The sequence below is a fragment of the Capra hircus genome, chromosome 10 (genome assembly GCF_001704415.2).
Source record: "Capra hircus breed San Clemente chromosome 10, ASM170441v1, whole genome shotgun sequence".
Taxonomy (NCBI): domain Eukaryota; kingdom Metazoa; phylum Chordata; class Mammalia; order Artiodactyla; family Bovidae; genus Capra; species Capra hircus.
Window position 1 is genome coordinate 49,216,311 of NC_030817.1, and position 26,117 is coordinate 49,242,427.

At 37.7% G+C, this 26,117-nt stretch overlaps 1 protein-coding gene across 1 annotated transcript in view; it reads right to left on the reverse strand.

Moving 5' to 3' along the window:
- MNS1 (meiosis specific nuclear structural 1) overlaps positions 1-26,117 on the reverse strand; it is a 91,339-nt gene that overhangs the window by 12,634 nt on the left and 52,588 nt on the right. Inside the window, exons 5-7 of the mRNA XM_005685728.3 lie at positions 23,420-23,649; positions 22,846-23,062; positions 22,641-22,748 (exon numbers count right to left, since the gene is read on the reverse strand). Coding sequence (XP_005685785.1) covers positions 22,641-22,748; positions 22,846-23,062; positions 23,420-23,649 — 555 coding nt within the window. The remainder of the gene's footprint in view (positions 1-22,640; positions 22,749-22,845; positions 23,063-23,419; positions 23,650-26,117) is intronic.

The following is a 26,117-nucleotide window of genomic DNA, read 5'->3' on the forward strand; positions in this document are numbered from 1 at the left end:
TGCTCATTATTTAAATTTTAACTAATATATATTTACCATCTTGTTTCTGTATTCAGAATTAACACATTAACTTTGAAAAGAACTGTATAAAAATTTGTATATGTGAGTTTATTAAATCTGTCAACTATATAATCTGTACCAACTATGAATCATTCTAGAACCTTGTATTCAAATCATTGATGAATATTTTTCAGAACAATAATCTACCAATGAGAATCAGAAGTTTAGAGAAATTCAAATTTACTTGAAGCAGTTAAAAGTCCTTTCCTACAAGGTTTATATTTCCCCAACATTATTATGAAAGATTTCAAAACCAAAGAATTTTACAGGGATCACCCATATTTGCTTTATCATTGATCTACTGAATTAGGACTGTTGTAAATTTTAAATCATTTGCTAATCTAACCAACTTTGCTCAATTCTAATACAAGTTCCAGGTAGGCCAGTATCTTCAAAATATTGCCTTAACATCCATGTGGCCAAGGGTACAGATACAACAAACTATAAGGGATTTACTACAGGCCATCAGAGGCATACAGAACTTCCAGGAAGGCCAGGGAACCAAGCTGTCATCCTACAGCTCAAGTCTCATGGTAACACTGTCTATGGTGACCGACTATCTCATGTGCTTACTTCCATCTTCATACCTTGAAGTGGGGGTGATGGCTACTGGAGGTAACCTAGTTCATATGAAGAATTCTAGGTAAGAGATAAATGTAGTTTTAACTACATTTCTCTTTGCAATAAAGCAAGACAAATGAATTTACAACAGGGTAGGATATGGTAAGGGTAGGAATGGGTTTTTTTGAGACAGAAAATATATTTATTATTATGCAAACAGCTATGCAAAATAGCTAGGGACCTGACAAGCTGCCAAAGAATTTTCCCAAATAACTTGTGCATCCCTGTATTACTGGTATCACATCAGTAACACATCCAGGAGAACAAAAATAGAATTCAGAAAACAATATCTCAGAGGCCCACCAGATCCTGATTCCTTTATGAAATACTCTATTACAGTGTTGTTGTTGGTTGTGTAGTTGCTAGGTTGTGTCCTGCTCTTTCAACCCCATGGACTTTATGTAGCCTGCCAAGCTCCTCTGTCCATGGGATTAATACTGCAGTGGGTTGCCATTTCCTTCTCCAAAGAATGGATTTTAAGGAGCCAATCTGCAAGTACCAGTTACAGCAACTTTGTTAATTATATTGATCATTCAACCTCTTTTTCTTCATTTATCCCTATCTTTCCAAATTCTATCTTTTTCATAGTCGTCTCTATTCCCTGGTAGCTTAGATGGTAAAGAATCAGCCTGCAATGCAGGAGACCCAGGTTCAATCCCTGGGCCAGAAAGATCCCCTGGAGAAGGGAATGACAACCCTCTCCAGTATTCTTGCCTGGAGAACTCCATGGACAGAGGAGCCTGGCGGGCTATAGTCCATGGGGTCACAAAGTCAGACACGACTGAGTGTCTAACATACACACACACACACAATCCTCTTTTCAAATCTTATCTTTTTTTTAGTTCTCTCTAATCACTCTTACCTCTTTTGGGGGTCTTATACCATTTAATTTTTCATCATTTAATTTTATTCCATAAATATACACCTCATCTCACTAAAATTCATAGAAAACATATCTTATTTTCCTTTGGGATGCTGGACACATAGTGTTTTTTGTAATAAAAAGTTTGTGTTTATTTGCCATCTATTGCATAGAAGTCAGAGACTCATTAAAGGCAGACATGCTGTGTCAGTTAGCTTTGAATTCCTCCAGAGCTTATAATAATACTTTGCACACAGAAATTCAGTACATACTGAGCCAAATGAATTCTTGACATTTCCTGGCATCCATCTCCCATACCAATTTTAGTTTAATCCAATGGTGAAGATATCTGGCTAAAGAACAGGAAAGATTTTGGCAACACAAAACACCATTCATTATATTTTTTGAACTAGGAAAGTGTTCATATAGTCTTTGATGTGTCTGGATCTGGATTATATAGTCATATAATATGAACTGAATAATTTTCAATGTTCTAAAACCCAATATGTGGTTTGAGGAATAGCTGTTCACCGAAAGTTTGGATTAATTTGCTATAGAACTACTCTGAGTCTAGAAACTCTTTGGAAAGTCTTAGTCTGGGTTCTCCACTGAAAAACAGCCTTGAACAAGGACTTGTATACAGATATTTTACCATGGAGGGAATCTCAGGAAGCAGAGGTGAGAGACAAGCAGGAGTGAAGGAAGAGGAGCCAACACAAGGGGGCATCTGAACTGGTCACCACCGTGGACAACCACGGTTTCACCCTGCCAGGACGCTGCGAGCTGGTCACCACCGTGGACAACCACGGCTTCACCCTGCCAGGACCCTGCGAGCTGGTCACCACCGTGGACAACCACGGCTTCACCCTGCCAGGACGCTGCGAGCTGGTCACCACCGTGGACAACCACGGCTTCACCCTGCCAGGACCCTGCGAGCTGGTCACCACCGTGGACAACCACGGCTTCACCCTGCCAGGACGCTGCGAGCTGGTCACCACCGTGGACAACCACGGCTTCACCCTGCCAGGACACTGTGAGGAAGGCATGGGGTACCTTTCAGGACCTTCCCAAAAGCCTGCTACAGGTGGAGAAGCATCATCTATCGATTCCTGTCCACTGCTGGCTGAGGGATGCCCCAATGTTACTCCCTGTCCCCACCCTGACATGTCAGGAAGCTCTCAGCAAGGCGTCAGTCTAAGCCCTCACAGCTGTTCCCCACAGTGGTCACAAATCAGAGGGGTTGCTGACAGGATATGACACAGGGCACACAAATCTTCTGATGGAGGAAAATGGCTTTAATAATCTTGTCTTTTTTTCCCCCTACATTTTTTGAAATCACTGCATTTTTAACTCAGAAAATTGCACCATTGAAAATTTCATTTTTTTAGGACACAACTGAGTAATCTTTCATTATTTTTCTAATCTTTTCTCTTCACAGACCCTTTATCCCTTCAAATATTAAGCTACTAGATTTTAAAATGCTAATGTGTTCTCCTGATTTTCAGTTTACTTCTACTTGTATCTTTATTATTTCCTTCCATATTCTTACCTCCTACTTGATTTATAATGTTTTTCTCAGTTATTGAGTTGGCTGCCTACACAGTTTCCCCAGTATTTCTCACTTAATAATTGCCTGTGGATTTCTCTGGTGCTCCAGTGGTTAAGAATCCACCTGCTGGCTTCCAGTTCAAGATGGTGGAGTAGAAGGACATGCGCTTGTCTCCTTCTGCAGGAGCACCAAAATCACAACTAGCTGTTGAACAGCCATCAACAGGAGGATGCTGGGACCCACCAGAAAAAGATACCCCATGTCCAAAGACAAAGGAGAAGCTGCAGCGAGATGGCAGGAGGGGTGCATTCATGATAAAATCAAACCCCATACCTGCTGGGTAGGAAACCCACTAACTGGAGAACAATAATACCAAAGAAGTTTCTCACACTGTTGTGAAGGTTTGGACCCCACGTCAGGCTTCTCAGCCTGGGGATCTGACAAAGGGACTGGACATCCACAGGGACTCTGCCCTTGAAGGCCAGTGGGACTTGACTAAGCCTTCCATGGACTGTAGGAAACAGACTCCAGTCGTGGAGTGTGCACCAGGACCCAGAGGCAAGGAGCAGCGAACCCACAGGGGACGCAAACCAAACTACCTGCTAGTGCTGGAGGGCCTCCTGTGGAGGAGTGGGTCAGCAGGGGCTCCACCAGATGGGGGCACTGGCAGCAGCAGTCCAGGAAGGTCCCACTTGGCGTAAGCCCTCTTGGAGGTCACCATTAACCCAGGGCTGGGTCAGGCCAAACAACTACCAGGGAGGGAGTGCAACCCTACTCATCAGCAGATAATTGCATTAAAGCTTTACTGAGCAAGGCCCTGCCCACCAGAGTAAGACCCAGTTTTTCCCATCGCCAGTCCCTCCCATCAAGAAGCTTACACAAGCCTCTTAGCTTACTCCATCAGAGGGCAGACAGAAACAACAAGAAGATCCATAGCTGGCTAGAACAAAAGCTATATTATAGAAAGTTAATCATGATAAAAAAAAAAGCATAAAGTTATGTCCTGGATGAAGGGACAAGATAAAACCCAAGAAAAACAACTAAATGAAGTGGAGATAGGCAACCTTCCAGAAAAGCAATTCAGAATAATGATATTGAAGATGATACAGGATCTCAGGAAAACAATTGAGAAGATGCAAGAAATGTTTACTAAAGACCTACAAGAATGAAAGAACAGAGATGAATAATACACTAAAAGGAATCAGTAGAGTAACTGAGGCAGAAGAACAGATAAATGACCTGGAGGACAAAATGGTGGAAATCACTGCCACAGAACAGAACATAGAAAAAAGAATGAGAAGAAATGAAGACAGCCTAAGAGACCTCTGGGACAGCATTAAATGCACCAACATTCACATTAAAGGAGTCCCAGAAGGAGAAGAGAGAGAAAGGACCTGAGAAAATATTTGAAGAGATTAAGAGCTGAAAACTTGCCTAACATGGGAAAGGAAATAGTCAAACAAGTCCAGGAAGCACAGAGTCCTAGGCAGGATAAACCCAAGGAGGAACACAGCAAGACACATAGTAATTAAAGACAAAGATAAAATATTAAAAGCAACAAGGGAAAAGCAACAAATAACATACAAAGGAACTCCCATCAAGCTATCAGCTGATTTCTCAACGAAACTCTACAAGTTAGAAGGGAAGGGCATGACATATTTAAAGTGAGGATAGAGAAGAACCTGCAACCAAGAATACCCATTCAGATTTGATGGAGAAATAAAAAACTTTCCAGACAAGCAAAAGTGAAGAGAATTCAGCACCACCAAACCAGCTTTACAACAAATGCTAAAGGAACTTCTCTAGGCAGCAAACACAACAGAAGGAAAGACCTACAGAAAATTAACCCAAAACAGTTAAGAAAATGGTAATAGAATCAAATGCACCAACCAAAAGACACAGACTGGCTGGCCAGATGAAAACATGTGCATGGATGCACTTCCACTTACCATATCACTCTGCTTGACCCCCCAGATTGTATGTAATTATTTTATATTGTTACGTTAATCATGTTCCCATTATGACTTGAAATTGTAATTATCTTTCATTTTTGTCTGGCTATTGACTGTGAAAACTGATAAACATCTTTTACTATTGTGATTATGTAACTATTACTCATTGCCATTGTATCATGACTGGTCAACAAAAAAATAATAAGAACTCTATATCACCAAAAGCACAATTTAATAGAAAAACTTGTCATCACTTTTAAAATTCCAGATGCGTATCAGCATTATCTTGGGAGTTTTTGAAAAACAGAAAGCCCAGGTACTGCTTTTTTCTCCAGAGCTCCAGATATATTTCTAATGAGCAGCCATGTTTAATGGCTGTATGATGCTCTTTTACTTTTATCTAGTTTCACTTTTTCTATGTCATATTCAGTGCTCCCATTACACTGTTTGTTTTCCAATTTCTTCATCTTTTTAAAAATTTTCTTTCTCTAGCCTTTATCAAGCACAGTAGAAAAGTTTTGTATACCTATATAGAAATAACATGTATAACATATTTTAGAAAACTTATGAATTTTTGCCTAATGAAAAAATGTATGACATTTTGATTCCACTTGTTTGACTTAATATCAATAGAATGCTATATTTCTAATTAAAAAACAGATATGCAACAAAAGTTTACTGTATAGCACAAAGAATGAGAGTCAATATCTCATAATAACCTATAATGGAAAATAATTTCAAAAATTAATATATTTGTATATGTACAACTGAATCAACTTGCTGTGCACCTGAAACATTGTAAGTCAACTATACTTGAATGAAAAATTTTAAAAATTTTAAAAATAAAATTTTAAATTTAAAATTTTTAAAAATTAAAAATTTAAAAATAAATGAAAATTTTAAAAATAAAATAAAATTTTAAAAATTAAAAAATAAATGCAGAGGACACAGGTTCGATCCCTGGCCTGAGAAGACTCCACACGCCACAGGATAACTAAGCCTGTGCAGCACGACTACAGAAGCATGCACATCCTAAAGCTTGTGCTCCACAACAAGAGAAGCCACCGCAGGGAGAAGCCTGCACACTGTAGCTGGGGAAAGCCCACGTGCAGCAACAAGGACAACAGCCAAAAACAAACAGAAAAAAACGCTTTAATTGCCTAATAGATTTTTATGTCATTTCCTCCTCTAAATTGTCTGCAAATATCCTCTTCAACCAATAGTCTTTTCCAATGAGTCAACTCTTCGCATGAGGTGGCCAGAGTACTAGAGTTTCAGCTTTAGCATCATTCCTTCCAAAGAAATCCCAGGACTGATCTCCTTCAGAATGGATCTCCTTGCAGTCCAAGGGACTTTCAAGAGTCTTCTCCAACACCACAGTTCAAAAGCATCAATTCTTTGGTGCTCAGCCTTCTTCACAGTCCAACTCTCACAACCATACATGACTACTGGAAAAATCATAGCCTTGACTAGACAGACCTTAGTCGGCAAAGTAATGTCTCTGCTTTTGAATATGCTATCTAGGTTGGTCATAACTTTCCTTCCAAGGAGTAAGCGTCTTTTAGTTTCATGGCTGCAATCACCATCTGCAGTGATTTTGAAGCCCCCAAAAATAAAGTCTGACACTGTTTCTTTCCACTGTTTCCCCATCTATTTGCCATGAAGTGATGGGACCAGATGCCATGATCTTCGTTTTCTGAATGTTCAGCTTTAAGTCAACTTTTTCACTCTCCTCTTTCACTTTCATCAAGAGGCTTTTTAGTTCCTCTTCACTTTCTGCCATAAGGGTGGTGTCATCTGCATATCTGAGGTTATTGATATTTCTCCCGGCAATCTTGATTCCAGCTTGTGTTTCTTCCAGTTCAGCGTTTCTCATGATGTACTCTGCATAGAAGTTAAACAAGCAGGGTGACAATATACAGCCTTTTCCTATTTGGAGCCAGTCTGTTGTTCCATGTCCAGTTCTAACTGTTGCTTCCTGGCCTGCATACAGATTTCTCAAGAGGCAGGTCAGGTGGTCTGGTATTCCCATCTCTTTCGGGAGATAAAATGTTCATTATATGTCCCTTGATGCTTATACCTATTCTCTGTGATATCTGAGATTCATGTGCTGTTCCACTTACCTAGTAATAACGCTGACTACCTGCTTCCCATTTGTTCATATATGCCTGTTAGCCTTCACGCATCATTTTATTCTTAATGCTTTGGGGGTTGACATTAGGTATCTATAAGTGAATTTTATCAAGATGTTTCTTTAAAAGAACTGGGCACATTTTACAATCTTAAATGCAGTTAATAATTAAGGACTCACATGAAATAAATTTTGATATTTTACATAGTATCTATTTCTTCCTCATTGATGAAACAGTGTATCTAAAACAATGTTTTAATATAGCTGATAATATAACAAATAATACTAATAAGTATAATTAATTGTTATATATATTCATATATCTTATTTTATAAAGTGTTCAAACTTTTGGGAGTTCCCTGGTGGTTCAGTGGTTAGGATTCCATGCTTTCACTGCTGACGGTGCAGCTTCAATCCCTGGTCAGGAAATTAAGACCCTACAAGCCATGCAACATGGTCAAAACAAAGTACTGAAACTTCCAGCTTGTTAAAAAAAAAAAAAAAAAAAAAACTTGGGTTTTTTATATTCTGTTGTCAACTTATTGAGTGTTCTTTACATATTCTGGATAAAAAGTTATTTGTAAGATACATGTATACGGAATGTTTTCTCCCAAATGTGGCTTGCATTTTCATTTTCCTAACAATGTCAGGAAATTATTAATTTTGAGGAAGCCTACTTATAAACTTTTTATGGCTCAAGCCTTTATCCTAAAAATTTTTAATCTTTGCCATTTCCAAGTTCATAATGACCTTCTCATGTTTGCTTCTAGAAATGTTTTAGCTTCAGGTCTTTTTATGTTATAATATGACACAGTATAATAAGTGCTGGCAAGGATGTGGAGGAATTGGAACTCTCCTACATAGGCAGTAATAGAGTACAGTGGTCCAGCCTCTATGGAAAACAGCTGGGAAGTTCCTCAGAAAACTATACACAGAATTACCATGTGGCCCAGCAATACCAGTACTAGTTATTCACCCAAAGGGATCTGAAAAAGAAACTCAAACAAAAATTGTACATAAATGTTCATAGCAATAACATTCACAATAGTGAAAAAAAAAAACCGGGTAGAAACATATTCTATTGAATGGATAGACAAAATGTTGTATATCCATACACTGGACTATTATTCAGCCAAACAAAAAGCAGGGGGGGATTAATTATTGACACATGTTACAAAATAGATGAAACTCCAAAATATTATTCTAAGGGAAAGAAATCGCACTGCAAAAGGTCACATATTGCATGATCCCACATATTCAGAATAGTCAAATTCATAAAGACAGGAAGCAAATTAGTAGTTGCCACAGGGTCTTGGAAAGCATGGAAAGAGTGGTAACTGCTTAATGCAAGGTATCCTTTTGGGGTAATGAAAATGTTTTGGAACTAGACAGATGGTGGTCGCACAATATTCTGAATGTACTAAATGCTGCTTTAAAACAGTCAATTTTATGTTACATGAATTTTGCCTCAATTAAAAAAAAAAAAACCTTAAAAGAGAAACCCAAGCCCACAATTATGGTTAGAGTCATCAACAATCCTCTCTCAACAACTGATGGAACAACTAGACAGAAAATCAGCAAGGACATAGGAGAATTCAACAGATCAATCAATCAATAGAATCTAATTGGCATTTATAGAAATTTTAGACATTTAAACATATTTCTAGAACATTTCACCCAAAGTAGCAGAAAACATATTCTTTTCAAATGTCCACAGAACAAATTTAAAGGAAATAAAATCATATTGGGCATGTTCTCTGATCACAATGAAATCAAACTATAAGTAACTTATTTTTAAAGAAAAATTTCTGGACATTTGGGGACTACATAACACAGTTTTAAGTAATCCATTGGTCAGAAAAAGGCTCAAGAAAATGAAAACATCAAAGTTAATGAAAATGAAAACAACACTGAAACTTGTGAGGTGCAACTGAAACAGCTTTGAGGGAAATTTATAGCACCAAATGTATATATATAGTAAAATGGATTTATAGGGGCACGCATTGTAGGAAACATCTCAAATCAATAGTCTAAGCTACCACACTTTAGAAACCCATAGAAAGGAAGCAAAGGGGAGTAAATAAAGAGCAGCAATAAATGGAATTGAAAACAGAAAACTAATAGACAATATCAAGGAGGCAAAAGGCTGACTCTTTTTTAAAAATTTAATGAAACTGAAACCATAAAACTCCTACAAGAGAACAAAGTAAGTTCCTCTAAATCAGCCTTGGCAATGAATTTTTAGATTTGACACCAAAAGCAAAATAAACAAACACGATTACATCAAACTAAAAAGCTTCTGTACAGACAAGAAAATGAAGTAAAAGTCACTCAGTTGTGTCACTCTGTGACCCCGTGGACTGTAGCCCGCCAGGCTCCTCCATGGGATTCTCCAGGCAAGAATACTAGAGTGGGCTGCCATTGCCTTCTCCAGGGGATCTTCCCAACCCAGGGACTGAACCCAGGTCTCCTGCACTGCAGGCAGATGCTTTACCATCTGAGCTACCAGGGAAGACTACAGACAAGGAAATCATAACAAAATGAAAAGGCAAACTATGGGATGGCAGGAAACATTTGCAAATTCTGTATCTGATAGGAGTTAATGTCCAAAATATATAAAAATGACATAAAACTCAAAAGAAAAGAACAGAAAAAATCCGATTAAAAAATGGGCAGAGGATCTGAACAGATGTTTTTTCCAAAGAAGATATACCAATGGCCAACAGGGACAAGAAAAGGTACTCAACACACCACTAAACATCAGGGAATACAAATCAAAACCACAATGAGATATTTGTAATAATGGCTATCATCAAAAAAGAGAGAGCATAAAGAGTTGGTGGGTATGTGGAGAAAGGGAACCCTTGTCACTGTGGGTAGAAAAGCAAAGCCAATGGTATAGCCATTGATATAGCCACGGAGATTCCTCAAAAAATTAAACACAGAACTACCATATGTTCTAGCAATCCCACTCCAGGTATATATCCAAAGGGAATGAAAACAGGGTCTTAACAAGGTATATGCACTCCCGTGTTCATTGTAGCATTACTCACAATAGCAAAAATATGGAAACAACCTAACTGTCCATCAACAGATGAATAAATACAACATGGTAGAGCTACATAAAGTGGAGTATCATTCAGCCATAAAATCATAAAATAATGAAATCCTGCCATTTGTGACAACACAGATGGATCTTGAGGGTTTTATGCTAAGTGAAATGAGCTGATCAAAGAAAGACAAATACTGCCTGGTAACGCATGTGGAATCTTAAAAAAAAAGTGTCAAACTCATTGAAACAGAAAGTTGGAAAGTAGTTAGCAGAGACTGGTGGGTGGAAGAAATAGGAAAAGTTGGTAAAATGGTACAAACTTCCAGCTCTATGACAAATAAGATCTGAGGCTCTAATATAAAACATGGTGACTATAGTTGAAAATACTTTATTGTATAAATGAAATTTCTGAAGAGAGTAGAACTTAAAAATTCTCATAAAAAATATGTGAAGTGATAGATGTGTTAACTAACTATAGATGGGGGAATCTTTTTACAATGTAAATATTTATCAAATCACCATGATGTACACTTTAAATATCTTACAGTTTTATATGGTAATTATACCTCAAGAAAGCTAATTTAAAGAAAGATCAGATAACTCCTAATGTAAGAGTTAAACCTCTTCTGGATTATTTTCTACCAAAATTTATATACCCAAACAAGAGCTATCACTTGCTGAGGCAATGAAAAGTGGAGAGAACAGCTCAAATTCAAAACCTGTAATCCCAGAAACTTAAAAAATATGAAATTTTGGTCAGGACAGTTAACAAAAGTGAAACTGAATATATTTGAAACCTTGAGATTTACACAAGTGAAGGAAAAAAGAAACGGCAAGAAACAAAATTATTTATTGGTCGTACAACCTTATCTTAGTCCATGGCCCTATAATTTACCAATATAATTATGGCAATAGTGTGTCCACATCTAGAATATGGTTGAAAAACAGAACCATAGCTTGTGGGACTATAGGAGAGAATCATGGGTCTACCAAGCCAATTAAAGGAGAAATCCAAAAATCTACACAGAGGAGAAATGGCATTCTTACAGAAGGGAGACGTGATTTTGCTTATTTGGAGAGACACGACACAGTCTGCATGGTGACAACTGTTCATGACTCGTCCACAACATCCACAGGAGAGGAAGACAGGAGGACTGGACACGGGGTGACCAAGCCCACTTGAATACTAGAGTGTAATTAAATACAAGAAAGGAGTTGATTGATCTCATCAGTGTCTGGCAAACTTCAATATTCTCCAGAAAACTCGAAAATGGTATAAGAAAGTGGGCTTCTATTTGAGTAACTGTGACTTATACAATACAGTTAGATGTTATTATAGCCTTAATGCACAGAGTAAAAGGACTTACTAGCAACTTCGGTCAGCAGTAGCTAGAAGTCAGTAACTGGGAATTCTGGTGAATGTGGTGGTGGTCTTGCACCTGGTCCTGGGGCATTTCTAAAAGAGCTCCCTACAAAGATCTACTTTGTTGACTATCAAGTAAAATAAAAGAACACATTCTAGAAGAAATAATACCCACAGGACTAAGCAAATGCCACCAGAAAGTGTAGGGTCTGCTCTTCCAGGAGAAAGCCCAGTGAAACACGGTATATGTGTAACAGGTGTTCTATTTCCCTGCACAGAGGGGCCTACTCTACTATAAGTGCTTGCCTATCATGCTGTAACAAAATATTAGAATGCTTTAGTGAGACATGTACAGAATTTCAAATAAATACATCAAGCGCAAAAAGAGTTGTTGATATTTACTTAAATGCTAGTGTTTCAATATTTATTTACATAACAAATCGCTGGCCACAGGAGTTAGTTTCTGCAAAACTCCCCCAGTTGATAATGTGTCAACACCCCACTTACATCAACAGACAGATCATCCAGGAAGAAAACCAGTATGGAAACATGGGCCTTAAATGACACATTAGTCCAGACAGGTTTAACTGATATTTATAGAGCATTCCATTTGAAAGCAGAATATATGGTCTTCTCAACTGCACAAGGAATATTCTCCAGGATAGATCATATGCTGAGCAACAAAAGAAGCTCAGTAAATTTAAGAAACTTAAAATTATTATCAAGCATATTTTCTGACCACAATGCTATGAGATTAGAAATCAACAATAAGGGACATCCCTGGTGGTCCAGTGGTTTGGAATCCACCTACCTATGCAGAGAACATAGGCTCAACTCCAGGTCCAGAAGGATTCCACATGCTAGGGGCAACTAAGCCCATGTGTCACAACTACCAAGCCTGGGCTCTAGAGCCCGTGAGGCACAACTATTGAAGCCTTTGTGCACTAGAGCCTGTGTGCCACAACTACTGAAGCCCGTGCACCCTAGAGCCCATGCTTTGCAACAAGAGAAGTGGCCACAATGAGAAGTTCATGCACCAAAACTAGAGAGTAGCTCCCACTTGCCACAACTAGAGAAAGCCCATGCATAGCAATGAAGATCCAGCCCTGCCCAAAAAAAAACAAAACAAAAACCAAGATCAACTCCAAGAAGAAAACTGTAAAAAACACATGGAGACTAAACTATATGGGTGCTAAGCAACTCATGGATCACTGAAGAAATCAAAATCACAACATTTTAGAGCTAAATGAAAATGAAACCCCAATCCAAAATCTATGGGACACAGCAAAAACAGTTCCAAGAGAGAAGTTTATAGTAATACAATCTTACCTCAGGAAACAAGAAAAATTCAAACTAAACAACCCAACACTAGACCTAAAGCAACTAAAGAAGAACAGATGAAACTCAAAGTTAGTAGGACAGAAATCATAAACATCAGAGCAGAAATAAATGGAGATGAGGATAACAAAAGAAAAGATTGATGAAACTAAAAGCTGGTTCTTTCAAAAGACAAACTTGGTAAGATGCTACTAGTTGGATGGTTAGAGTTAGTCACTCAGCTGTGTCTGACTTTTTGTGACCCTATGGGCTGTAGTCCACCAGGCTCCTCTGTCCATGGAATTCTCCAGGCAAGAATACTGGAATATGTTGTCATTCCCTTCACCAGGGCATCTTCCCAAACCAGGAACTGAACTCGGGTCTTCTGCATCACAGGCAGACTCTTTATAGTCTGAAACACCAGGGACTCAGACAGTAAAGAGACAACTACAAGCAACTGTATGCAAATAAAATGGATAACCTAGAAAAGACGACAGATTTTTAGAAAAGTAGAACCTTCCAAGACCAAACCAGGAAGAAACAGAAAATATGAACAGACCAACTATGTTACTGAAATTGAAACTGTGATTAAAAATATTCCAACAAATTAAAGTCCAGGACCAGATGGCTTCATAGGTGAATTCTAGCAAATATTTAGAGAAGAGTTAATATCTGTGCTTCTGAAACTCTTCCATAAAACTACAGAAGAAGAACACTCTCAAATTCATTCTATAAGGCCATCATAACCCCAGCCAAAGATAACACACACAAAAAGAGAAAATTACAGGCCAATATCTCTGATGAATATAGATGCAAAAATTGTCTACAAAATACTAGCAAACCACATCCGATGACACATTAAAAATATCAAACACCATGATCAGGTGGGATTTAACCTAGGGATACAAGGATTCTTCAACATATGTTAATCAATGTGATACACCACACTAAAAAGCTGAAGAATAAAAAAAAAACTATATATATGACCATCTCAATAGTTGCATAAAAAAGCTTTTGACAATATTCAACCCTCATTTATGATAAGAAATTGATCAGAGAGTGAGCACAGAGGGAACCTACCTCAAGATAATAAAGGCCATATACGACAAATCCACAGCAAGTATCAATCTCAACAGTGAAAAACTGAAAGCGTTTCCTCTAAGATCAAGAAGAAAAGAATCTTCACTCTCATCACTTTTATTCAATATACTTTTGTAAATTCTAGCCATGCAATCAAAGAAGAAAAAGAAAACAGAAGGAATCCAAACTGGGAAAGAAGTAAACTATTATTGTTTGCAGATGACATACTATGCATAAAAAACCCTAAAGAGACTATCAAAACTACTAGAGCTCATCAATGAATCAATTACATTGTAAGTTACAAAGTTAATACACATAAATCTCTTGCATTTCTATACACATAAAACGGAAAAATAGAGAAATTAAGGAAACTAATGCATTTACCATCATATCAAAAAGAATAAAATACCTATGAATAAATTGACCTAAGGAGACAAAAGACCTGCACTCTCAAAACTATGAGGTAATGATGAAAGAAATCAAAGATGACACAAATAGATACACAGATATACCATAACCTTGGATTGGAAGAACTTACATTGTTAAAATGACCAAACAACCCAAGGGAGTTTACACATCCAATGCAATCCCTGTCAAGTTATCAATGGCATTTTTCACTGAACTAGAAAGAATTTTTCAGTTTGTATGGAAACACAAAACCTCCTGAAGCCAACATAATCCTGAGAAATGAAAATGGAACTGGGGGAGTCAGGCTACCTGACTTCAGATTGCACTACAAAGCTTTAGTCATCAAACTATGGTAATTGCCCCAAAACAGAAATACAGGTCAATGGACTAGGACAGAAAGCCCAGAAATAAACCTTGCACCTGCAAACAATTAATCTACAACAAGGGAGGCAGGGATATACCAAGGAGAAAAGACAGTCTCTTCAATAAGTGATGCTGGGAAAACCAGACAGTTACATGGAGAAAAAAATGAAGTTAGAATATTCGTTTAATAACTTACACAAAAGTAAACTTAAAATGGATTAAAGACCTAAATATAAGACCAGATACTATAAAACTTTTAAAGGAAAACATACACAGAAAACTCTTTGACATAAACCACAGCAAGGTCTTTTTGGATTCAACTCCTAGAGTAATGAAAATAAAAATAAAAATAAGACCTAATTAAACTTAAAAGACTTTGCACAGCAAAGGAAACCATAAACAAAATGAAAGACAACCCACAGAATGGGAGAAAATATTTGGAAACAATGTTACTAACAAGGGGTTAACCTCCAAAATGTATAAACAGTTCATGCAGTTTAACATCAAAAAATAAATAAATAAATGGGTCAATACACAGAAATCTCTTGCAGAGAATTTCAATCAGAAGACAGGAAGAGACATTTCTCAAAAGAGGACATACAGATGGCCAAAAAGCACGTGAAAAGATGCTCAACATCACTAAAACTACAATGAGGTATCACTTCACATCAGTCAGAACAATGATAATCATCATCAGTCTACAAACAGTTAAGTGCTGGACAGGTTGTGAAGAAAAGGAAACCCTCCTTCATTGTTGATGGGAATGTAAATTGGTACAACCACTATGGAGAACAGTATGGAGGTTCTCTAAAAAACTAAAAATAGAACTACCATATGATCCAGCAATCCCATTCTTAGGCATATATCTGGAGAAAATCATAATTCAAAGATATAGGCACTCCAATGTTTGCAGTGCAGGTCTATTTACAATAGCCAAGACATAAAAGCTACCTAAATGTCCATCAACAAAGGAACAGAGAAAGAAGTGGGGTGTGTGTGTGTGTGTGTGTTGGAATATTACTTGACCATAAAAAAGAATGAAATAATGCCACTTGTAACAATCAGCATGATAGGTATTATCATACTAAGTGAAAAATGTCAGAGGAAGACAAATATATATATCTCTTACACGTGGAACCTAAAAAAATGATACATATGAACTTATTTAAAAAACAGAAACAGACTTCAAAATCGAATTTATGGTTACCAAAGGGGAAAGGGGTATATATATAGGGTGGCTGCATGGGCACAGGAGGGCCTAGAGGAGCTATCCCCCGTTGAAGGTCAGGAAGGGTGGTGGTGAGGAGATACCCTTCATCAAAGATAAGGAGCAGCAGCTGTGCTTTGCTGGAGCAGCTGTGAAGAGATACCCCACACCCAAGTAAGATGGTAGGTGTTGCAAGAGGGCATCAGAGGGCAGACACACTGAAACCATACTCACAGAAAACTAGTCAATCTAATCACTCTAGGACCACAGCCTTGTCTAACTCAATGAAACCAAGCCATGCCCACGGGGCAACCCAAGATGGGCGGGTCATGGTGGAGAGGTCTGACAGAATGTGGTCCACTGGAGAAGGGACTGGCAAACCACTTCAGTATTCTTGCCTTGAGAACCCCATGAACAGTATGAAAAGGCAAAATGATAGGATACCAAAAGAGGAACTCCCCAGGTCAGTAGGTGCCCAACATGCTACTGGAGATCATGGAGAAAAAACTCCAGAAAGAATGAAGGGATGGAGCCAAAGCAAAAACAATATCCAGTTGTGGATGTGAAGGTGATAGAAGCAAGATCCGATGCTGTAAAGAGCAATATTGCATAGGAACCTGGAATGTCAGGTCCATGAATCAAGGCAAATTGGAAGCGGTCAAACAAAAGATGGCAAGAGTGAACGTCCACATTCTAGGAATCAGCGAACTAAAATGGACTGGAATGGGTGAATTTACCTCAGAAGACCATTATATCTACTACTGCGGGCAGGAATCTCTCAGAAGAAATGGAGTAGCCATCATGGTAAACAAAAGAGTCCAAAATGCAGTACTTGGATGGACTCTCAAAAATGACAGAATGATCTCTGTTCGTTTCCAAGGCAAACCATTCAATATCACAGTAATCCAAGTCTATGCCCCAACCAGTAACGCTGAAGAAGCTGAAGTTGAATGGTTCTATGAAGACCTACAAGACCTTTTAGAACTTACACCCAAAGAGATTTCCTTTTCATTATAGGGGACTGGAATGCAAAAGTAGGAAGTCGAGAAACACCTGGAGTAACAGGCAGATTTGGCCTTGGAATACAGAATGAAGCAGGGCAAAGACTAATAGAGTTTGCCAAGAAAATGCACTGGTCATAGCAAACACCCTCTTCCAACAATACAAGAGAAGACTCTACACATGGACATCACTAGATGGTCAATACTGCAATCAGATTGATTATATTCTTTGCAGCCAAAGATGGAGAAGCTCTATACAGTCAACAAAAACAAGACCAGGAGCTGACTGTGGCTCAGATCATGAACTCCTTATTACCAAATTCAGACTCAAATTGAAGAAAGTAGGGAAAACTGCTAGACCATTCAGGTATGACCTAAATCAAATCCCTTATGATTATACAGAGGAAGTGAGAAATAGATTTAAGGGCCTAGATCTGATAGATACAGTGTCTGATGAACTATGGAATGAGGTTCGTGACATTGTACAGGAGACAGGGATCAAGACCATTCCCACGCAAAAGAAATGCAAACAAGCAAAATGGCTGTCTGGGGAGGCCTTACAAATAGCTGTGACAAGAAGAGAGGCGAAAAGCAAAGGAGAAAAGGAAAGATGTAAGCATCTGAATGCAGAGTTCCAAAGAATAGCAAGAAGAGATAAGAAAGCCTTCTTCAGCAATCAATGCAAAGAAATAGAGGAAAACAACAGAAATGGGAAAGACTAGAGATCTCTTCAAGAAATTAGATACCAAGGGAACATTTCATGCAAAGATGAGCTCGATAAAGGACAGAAATGGTAGGGACCTAACGGAAGCAGAAGATATTAAGAAGAGGTGGCAAGAATACACAGAAGAACTGTACAAAAAAGAAATTCATGATCAAGATAATCATGATGGTGTGAGCACTTACCTAGAGCCAGACATCTTGGAATGTGAAGTCAAGTGGGCCTTAGAAAGCATTACTACGAACAAAGCTAGTGGAGGTGATGGAATTCCAGTTGAGCTATTTCAAATCCTGAAAGATGATGCTGTGAAAGTGCTGCACTCAATATGCCAGCAAATTTGGAAAACTCAGCAGTGGCCACAGGACTGGAAAAAGTCAGTTTTCATTCCAATCCCAAAGAAAGGCAATGCCAAAGAATGCTCAAACTACCACACAATTGCACTCATCTCATACGCTAGTAAAGCAATGCTCAAAATTCTCCAAGCCAGGCTTCAGAAATACGTGAACCGTGAACCTCCTGATGTTCAAGCTGGTTTTAGAAAAGGCAGAGGAACCAGAGATCAAATTGCCAACATCCGCTGGATCATGGAAAAAGCAAGAGAATTCCAGAAAAACATCTATTTCTGCTTTATTGACTATGCCAAAGCCTTTGACTGTGTGGATCACAATAAACTGTGGAAAATTCTGAAAGAGATGGGAATACCAGACCACCTGACCTGCCTCTTGAGAAATCTGTATGCAGGTCAGGAAGCAACAGTTAGAACTGGACATGGAACAACAGACTGTTTCCAAATAGGAAAAGGAGTACGTCAAGGCTGTATATTCTCACCCTGCTTATTCAACTTCTATGCAGAGTACATCATGAGAAACACTGGACTGGAAGAAGCACAAGCTGGAATAAAGATTGCTGGGAGAAATATCAATAACCTCAGATATGCAAATGATACCACCCTTATGGCAGAAAGTGAAGAGGAACTAAAAAGCCTCTTGATGAAAGTGAAAGTGGAGAGTGAAAAAGTTGGCCTAAAGCTCAACATTCAGAAAACGAAGATCATGGCATCTGGTCCCATCACTTCAGGGGAAATATATGGGGAAACAGTGGAAACAGTGTCAGACTTTATTTTTTGGGGCTCCAAAATCACTGCAGATGGTGATTGCAGCCATGAAATTAAAAAACCTTACTCCTTGGAAGGAAAGTTATGACCAACCTAGATAGCATATTGAAAAGCAGAGGTATTACTTTGCCGACTCTGGTCCGTCTAGTCAAGGCTATGGTTTTTCCAGTAGTCACGTATGGATGTGAGAGTTGGACTGTGAAGAAGGCTGAGCACCGATGAATTGATGCTTTTGAACTGTGGTCTTGGAGAAGACTCTTCAGAGTCCCTTGGACTGCAAGGAGATCCAACCAGTCCATTCTGAAGGAGATCAGTCCTGTTGTTCTCTGGAAGGAATGATGCTAAAGCTGAAACTCCAGTACTTTGGCCACCTCATTTGAAGAGTTGACTCATTGGAGAAGACTTTGATGCTGGGAGGGATTGGGGACAACAGGAGAAGGGGACGATAGATCATGAGATGGCTGGATGGTATCACTCACTCGATGGACATGAGTCTGAGTGAACTCCGGGAGTTTGTGATGGACAGGGAGGCCTGGAGTGCTGCGATTCATGGGGTCACAAAGAGTTGGACACGACTGAGCGACTAACTGAATTGATGTATATATATATATATATATATATATATATATATACACACACACACAGATATATAAAATAGATAACAAGGACCTACTATGTAGCACAGGGAACTATATACTGATTATTCTGTAATAATCTAAGTAGTAAAAGAATCATGAAAAGAATGAATGTATGTATATGCATAACTGAATCACTTTGTTGTATACCTGAAAGTAACATGATATTGTAAATCAACTATAGTCCAATATAAAATAAAAATTAACTTAAAATAAATACACAATAAAACACTGAATAAATATTTTTAAACACTAAAAGAATATAATTCCTCCCCTAGATAGTTTCACTGGAAAAGTCTACCAAATTTTTAATGAATTAACTAACATCAATTCTAAACAATCTCTTCTAGAAAACAGCAGGAAACTTTTGCATTCATTTTATGAAGGCAGTTTACCCTGACACCAGTATACAAAATGAAAACTAAAAGCCAATACTCTTTATGAATAAGGATGCAAAAATCCTGAAACAGATTATTAGAAAATTAAAATCCAGTCACATATTTAAAGACATGCACACCATGGCCAAGTGGGATTTATTCTAGTGATGCAAGGCAGTTCAGTAACTCCTGAGGTTAATCAATGCAATCAACCAAGCTAAAGAAGAAACAGCATTTGACAAAATTCATCACCTCTTTATGACAAAAAATATTCAGAAAAATAGAAATAGAAGAGAATGTCCTCAAGTATAGAAAGAGCATCTACAAAAAAGTACAGTTAACATAATGCTTCTCCCCTGAGAGATAACAAAGAAAGATGACATCTAGTCTCATCACTCATTCAATATAGTGCCAGCCAGTGCTAAAAATTTTAGCCAGTACAATAAAGCAAAAAAGTAAATAAAAAGTGTACCTAGATGGGACCTCCCTGGTGGTCCAGCGGCTAAGACTCTGCATGCCCACTGCAGGAGGCCTGGCGTTTGATTCCCTGGTCACGGAACTAGATCCCACATGCCACAAGTAAAGACCCCATGTACCACAACTAAAGCTAAATAAATAAATAAATATTTTTTTAAAAGTGTGTAGATAAGAAACCAAGAAATGAAACTGTTCCTATTTGCAGAAGACATGACTATGTATGGAAAAACAAAGAAACCAACTCCTACAAACTCCTACAGCTACTAAGTGAATTCAGCAAGGTCATGAGATACAAGATAAATATTTATTTTAAAAAAGTCAATGCACTAGCAATGAGTAGGTGGACAATGAAATTAAAACTTAAATTGCATTTACAACCACTCAAAAAACTGAAATACTTCAATGTAAATCTAACAAAACATGTACAGGATTTGTATGCTGAAGAATATAAAACACTGATGAAAAAATTCAAAGATGATTTAAACAGAATTGACTTGAACAATACAGGGGTTAAACCACATAAATTTAGTCAGCTCTCTGTATCCACAGTTCTGTATCTGTGGATATCTATATATCTACAGATATATATCTATATCTATGGAATCAACCAACCATAGACTGTATAAACAGCAGGTTTTACTACTGAAAAATATCCAAATATAGATGGACTCACACATTCAAACCTGTGTTATTCAAGGGGAAATTGTAAATGAAGAGTCATACCATGTTCATGGACTGTAAGACTCAATATAGTGACCATGTCAATCTTCCCCAAATTGATATTCAGATTTAATTTAATTCCTATCAAATTCCCCAAAGACTACTTGTAGATAGAGTTAAGATTATTCTAAACTTTATATGGAAAGGCAAAGGAATTAAAATAAAACAATCTTAAAGACTATATAGCTACAGGAATTAAAACTGTGTGGTACTCCTGAAGGGATAAACACATAAATCAACAGACAAAACAGAGATCCCAGGAATATACGCACAGATGTGCTCAGCTTTGTTTAAAATGTGTTTTAAACAAAGTAGCAAAAGCAACTGGGTGTAAGAGAAAAAACCTTTCAACATATAGTTGCAACTAGACCAACTGGACATAGAAAAGCAAACAGAAACTGACCTAAGTCTCATAACCTATAAACAAAAATGAACTGAAGAGGAAATCTTTTAAGGGGAAAAAAAAAAAAAGAAATTCTTTGGGTTCTAGGCAAGGTGTCCTAGAACTGGTACTAAAGTTATGGTCCATAAAAACAGAAATTGCTAAGTTAGACTTCACAGAAATTGAAAACATTTGCTTTGGAAAAGACCCCATTAAGAGGATAAAAAGACAACCTATAGACTAGGAAAAAATATTTGTAAACCACACACCTGACAAAGAACTAGAATACATAAAGAACTCTCAAAATCCTATAATAAATTAACAAAAATACCCAATTAGAAAATTGACAAATTGTCATAACTTGAGGTCAAATTGTTCAATGCCATATCCCATGGTTTTATGACTATGGTAAAGCGTCTGCCTACAATGCGGGAGACCCGGGTTCGATCCCTGGGTCGGGAAGTTCCCCTGGAGGAGGAAATGGCAACCCACTCCAGTATTCTTGCCGGGAAAATCCCATGGACAGAGGAGCCCAGTAGGCTACAGTCCACGAGGTGGCAAAGAGTTGGACATGACTGAACAACTTCACTTCACTTCACTTCTTCTTTTTATATATAAATGAGAAGGAGTACTGAAATATTCAAATGTAACTACGGATTCATCTTTCTCCTCTCAGTTTTTCCAGTTTTGCTACATGTATTGTAGTTGAAGTTTTATTTAGGTTCACACACTTCTAGGGTATTACATCCCCTAGATGAATTCAGCCTATCATCATCATGATTTCTACCCTAACATGCTCTCGATTGGTGTCTGTCTCTATATCTTTCTCCATCCTTTTGCTTTTAAACCATATGTGTCTTCATATTTAAATTATGTTTCTTGTAGACAACATAGTTAGTCATGCTTTTTGATGCAGTTTTTTTTTTATGTTGTCTGGGTCTAGCTTTTTTATCCAGCCTGAAAATCTGTCTTTTAAATGTAGCACTTATACCACTTACATGTAACGTAGCTATCCATACGGTTGGGTTTAAATCTATTATCTTTCTACTGCTTCATCTCAAAATAAAACTCTTCTCTATGTTAACCTGGAGAAGGAAATGGTGACCCTAGTATTCTTGCCTGGAGAATTCCATGGACGGAGGAGCTTGCTGGGCTGCAGTCAACGGGGTCACAAAGAGTCAACACGACTGAGCAATTAAAGCTTTCGCTTTCACTATGTTAATCATTCCTTCAATTTCCAAAACTTACTTCTAGTTTCTTCCTATATATTTCAGCTTGTTCTTCCTGGTATAATTCCTGTCGCACTTGTTCTAAATCTTCACGTTGCCGCAGCATTTCTTCCAACCTCTGAGTCAGCTATTTTAAAAAAACACACATAAAAACATGTACAGGAATCAAATTCTATGACAAATATTTAAGAATTTCTCCAGTGTTAAAACAATTATTTTAGTACCATATTTTGAAGCTGTAGTCTCTTTTCTTCACTTTCTTGAACTTTTGCCATTCGATCTTCTTCTCTTTGTTGCTGCAACTTGGCAAACTCTATTATTTTTCTATTTTCTTCTTCCATCTCCTCCCGTTTCTTTTTTCTCCAGAGAGCCTGCTCTTTCTGAAACTCTTCTATATACCTTCGAGTTGTATTCATTTTCTCTAACCTTTGCTGTCTTTCCCTAAAAAGTAATAGTGAGTACAGTTCTATAGTAACAGAAATAATAAAAAAATTAAAAAACATGAGTGTCATTTCCTTTAGATGTCTACCAAGGAAACTGAACAGAAAACAAGTTCTCCTGATGTGCGTTAAGGAAAAAAAGGTTTAGTCACTGTTACTTAATAAGTATCTCTTAATTATCAATTAATTGTTATACTAACAATGATAAGACCTGGTCTCAGCTTAGGTCATAACATTTACTGAGGACTTACTGTGTATCAGGCACTTCTTAGGTGGCTTATTCTTCATGACAAGCCTGAGATAAATCTAACAAATATTTAAGCAGGTTTAAGCACGTAAAAAGTTGGGGCAAACTTACAATTGATCTTCTTCATAGATTTTCCTAACAATCTCATCAATCATGAGCTTCTCTTTCAGCAACTGCTCGTAAGCTTCCTGCTTTTGCTTCTCTTGCTCTTCAAGCTGTTTCTCTAGGTCATGACTGTACTGTGCTTTCACTTGGTTTCGTTTGTCCTCTGCAGCATTCTCTTCCTTTATTAACCTCTGGTGCTCTTCCATCATAGTTCTGGCTATTTCAGCATCACGTTTCTGTTATTAAAACAAAATTCATCTTTCCATCATCAAATCTGAGCAAAGTATGACAGAATACTTTTAGCACACGGAACTGAATACTATAGAAGGCCTATTTCATAAAATATTTTCATCTGTGTAGATAAAAAGCAAAGGTAAGTCACTGTCACCGGAGGGGTTTGAATGAAAAGCAAATGAATGAAAAGAAGGGTTTGAATGAAAAGCAAACCCTAAAGAGGCTTTCCTATTTCTTCAAGTAGCTCTCTCAGGGCAATAAGGAGAATAACTCCACACTTGAAAAACAATAAGTAAAATTAGAAGTCCTTCATTAATAATTTTGTTAATTTCCAACAACAGTCATCTTCCTCATCTATTTAAAAGCTGATGTAGGTAATTTTCACAAATTTTAGCTCCACTGGGTACTTACTGACTGCTATTTAGTGTAAGGATGGTGCTATCTTTTTTATACCTGTCTGCTATTAAATAGCTCTGAGCAACTCAAGTTCTCTCAGCCTAAATTTTCTCTGCTGCCAGTGGCCTTTGAAATCTCCCCTTTCTCATTTATTAAAGGCCCTCTGAAATAACTTTAACTTAAAAAAAGGGTCACATACATCACTCTGTCTGTTTTCTGAGGTTTCAATTCACTCTTCCTTCTGAATGAGACACAATCCTGCATCTTGAACGGGTTACCTTGATTTTTTTGAGCATTTTGAAATCATTTAACAAAATGTTTTAATGTATATACACTGGGGCAGTTTAAAAAGTTATTCTTTACCATTATGATCACATCCCAAATGCTAGAATGGTTAGCAGCATCAAACACAAAATAAGAAACAGATAAAAATATGAAGGCGAACAGTGGCTATCATCAAAAGATCCACAAACAATAAATGCTGGAGAGGGTGTAGAGAGAAGGGAACTTTCCTCACTGTTGGTGGGTATGTAAAGCGGTGCTGCCACTATGGAGAACAGTATGGAGGTTCCTTAAAAAACTGAAAAAGAGCTACCATGTGACCTTGGAATCCCACTCCTGGGCACATTTCAGGAGAAAAACATGATCCAAAAGGATACATGCACCCAATGTTCACTGAAGCACTACTTACAATAGCCAAGACATGGAAGCAACCTAAATGTCCACCAACAGAGGAATGGATAAAGATGTTGGACATACATACAATATTACTCAGTCATTAAAAAGGATGAAATAATGCTATTTGCTGCAACATGGATGGACCTAGCCAGTGTTACACTGAGTGAAGTAAGTTGAACAGAGAAGGAAAAATGTTATATGACATTCCTTATACACAGAATCTAAAAAGAAATGTTACAAATGAACTTACTAAACAGAAAAAGACTCACAGACTGAGAGAATGAGCTTATGGTTGCAGCAGGGGAAAGGATAGTTACAGAGTTTGGGGTGGACATGCTCACACCACCATATTTAAAATGGATAACCAACAAGGACCTACTGTATAGCACAAGGAACTCTCCTCAATGTTATGTGGCAGCCTATATGGGAGGGGAGTCTGGGAGAGAATGGATACATGTGTATGTATGGCTGGGTACCTTCAATTTTCACTTGAAACTATCACATTTGCTAATTGGCTATACACCATAAAAAATACAGGTTTAAAAAAATAAAATATAAAGGCTAATGTTAATGCTAATTAAAAGACACTTAGTTCCAAAGAATAGCAAGAAGAGATAGGAAAGCCTTCCTCAGCAATCAGTGTAAAGAAATAGAGGAAAACAACAGAATGGGAAAGACTAGAGATCTCTTCAAGAAAATTAGAGATACCAAGGGAATATTTCATGCAAAGATGGGCTCAATAAAGGACAGAAATGGTAGGGACCTTACCAGGAGCCACCATGGGAGATCCCACCCATGACAAGGTCATGTGGAAGAGAACTGTTAAGCAAGGCTTCAGAACTCAACGGGCTCCCTAGGCTTTCTCGAGCATCTGCCCCCAAAACCAGAATCTGTCCGTTTTACTATTTCATGACTTTCACTAACTCCTCTGACATTAACAGGGGGCCAACCCTGATCACTTTTCTCTGGAGAAAATTAACTTATGGCTATAGCTAATAAGCCTTCTGGACATGAGAAGAATATTTCCAATCAAAACCCCTTTGTTAGCATTTTAGTTTGTTTGGCAGATATATCCAGACTCTTACAGCTACACATGTGACTATTTAGATCCTCCCAACTGTGAGAGGCACAGAAAGCCTAAAACATAGAGCCTTTCAAAGAGTTAAAAGTTATTAGAGTAGTGTTAATGTAGGATTTCATTATTTGGCCAATGCTTGTTGCTAAGTTCCCATATCTCTTATCCACTCTGCACCTGGGAGTGCATTCGTTAACACAGTTGAAAAGTAAGAAAAACAAGTGTAGCCTTGAAATTAACCATATCAGACTTTTGAGCTAATTGGTTCTTTCTTGTAACTCACTGCACCTTTGCTTCGTGAGAAATGTAACTTGTTTAATA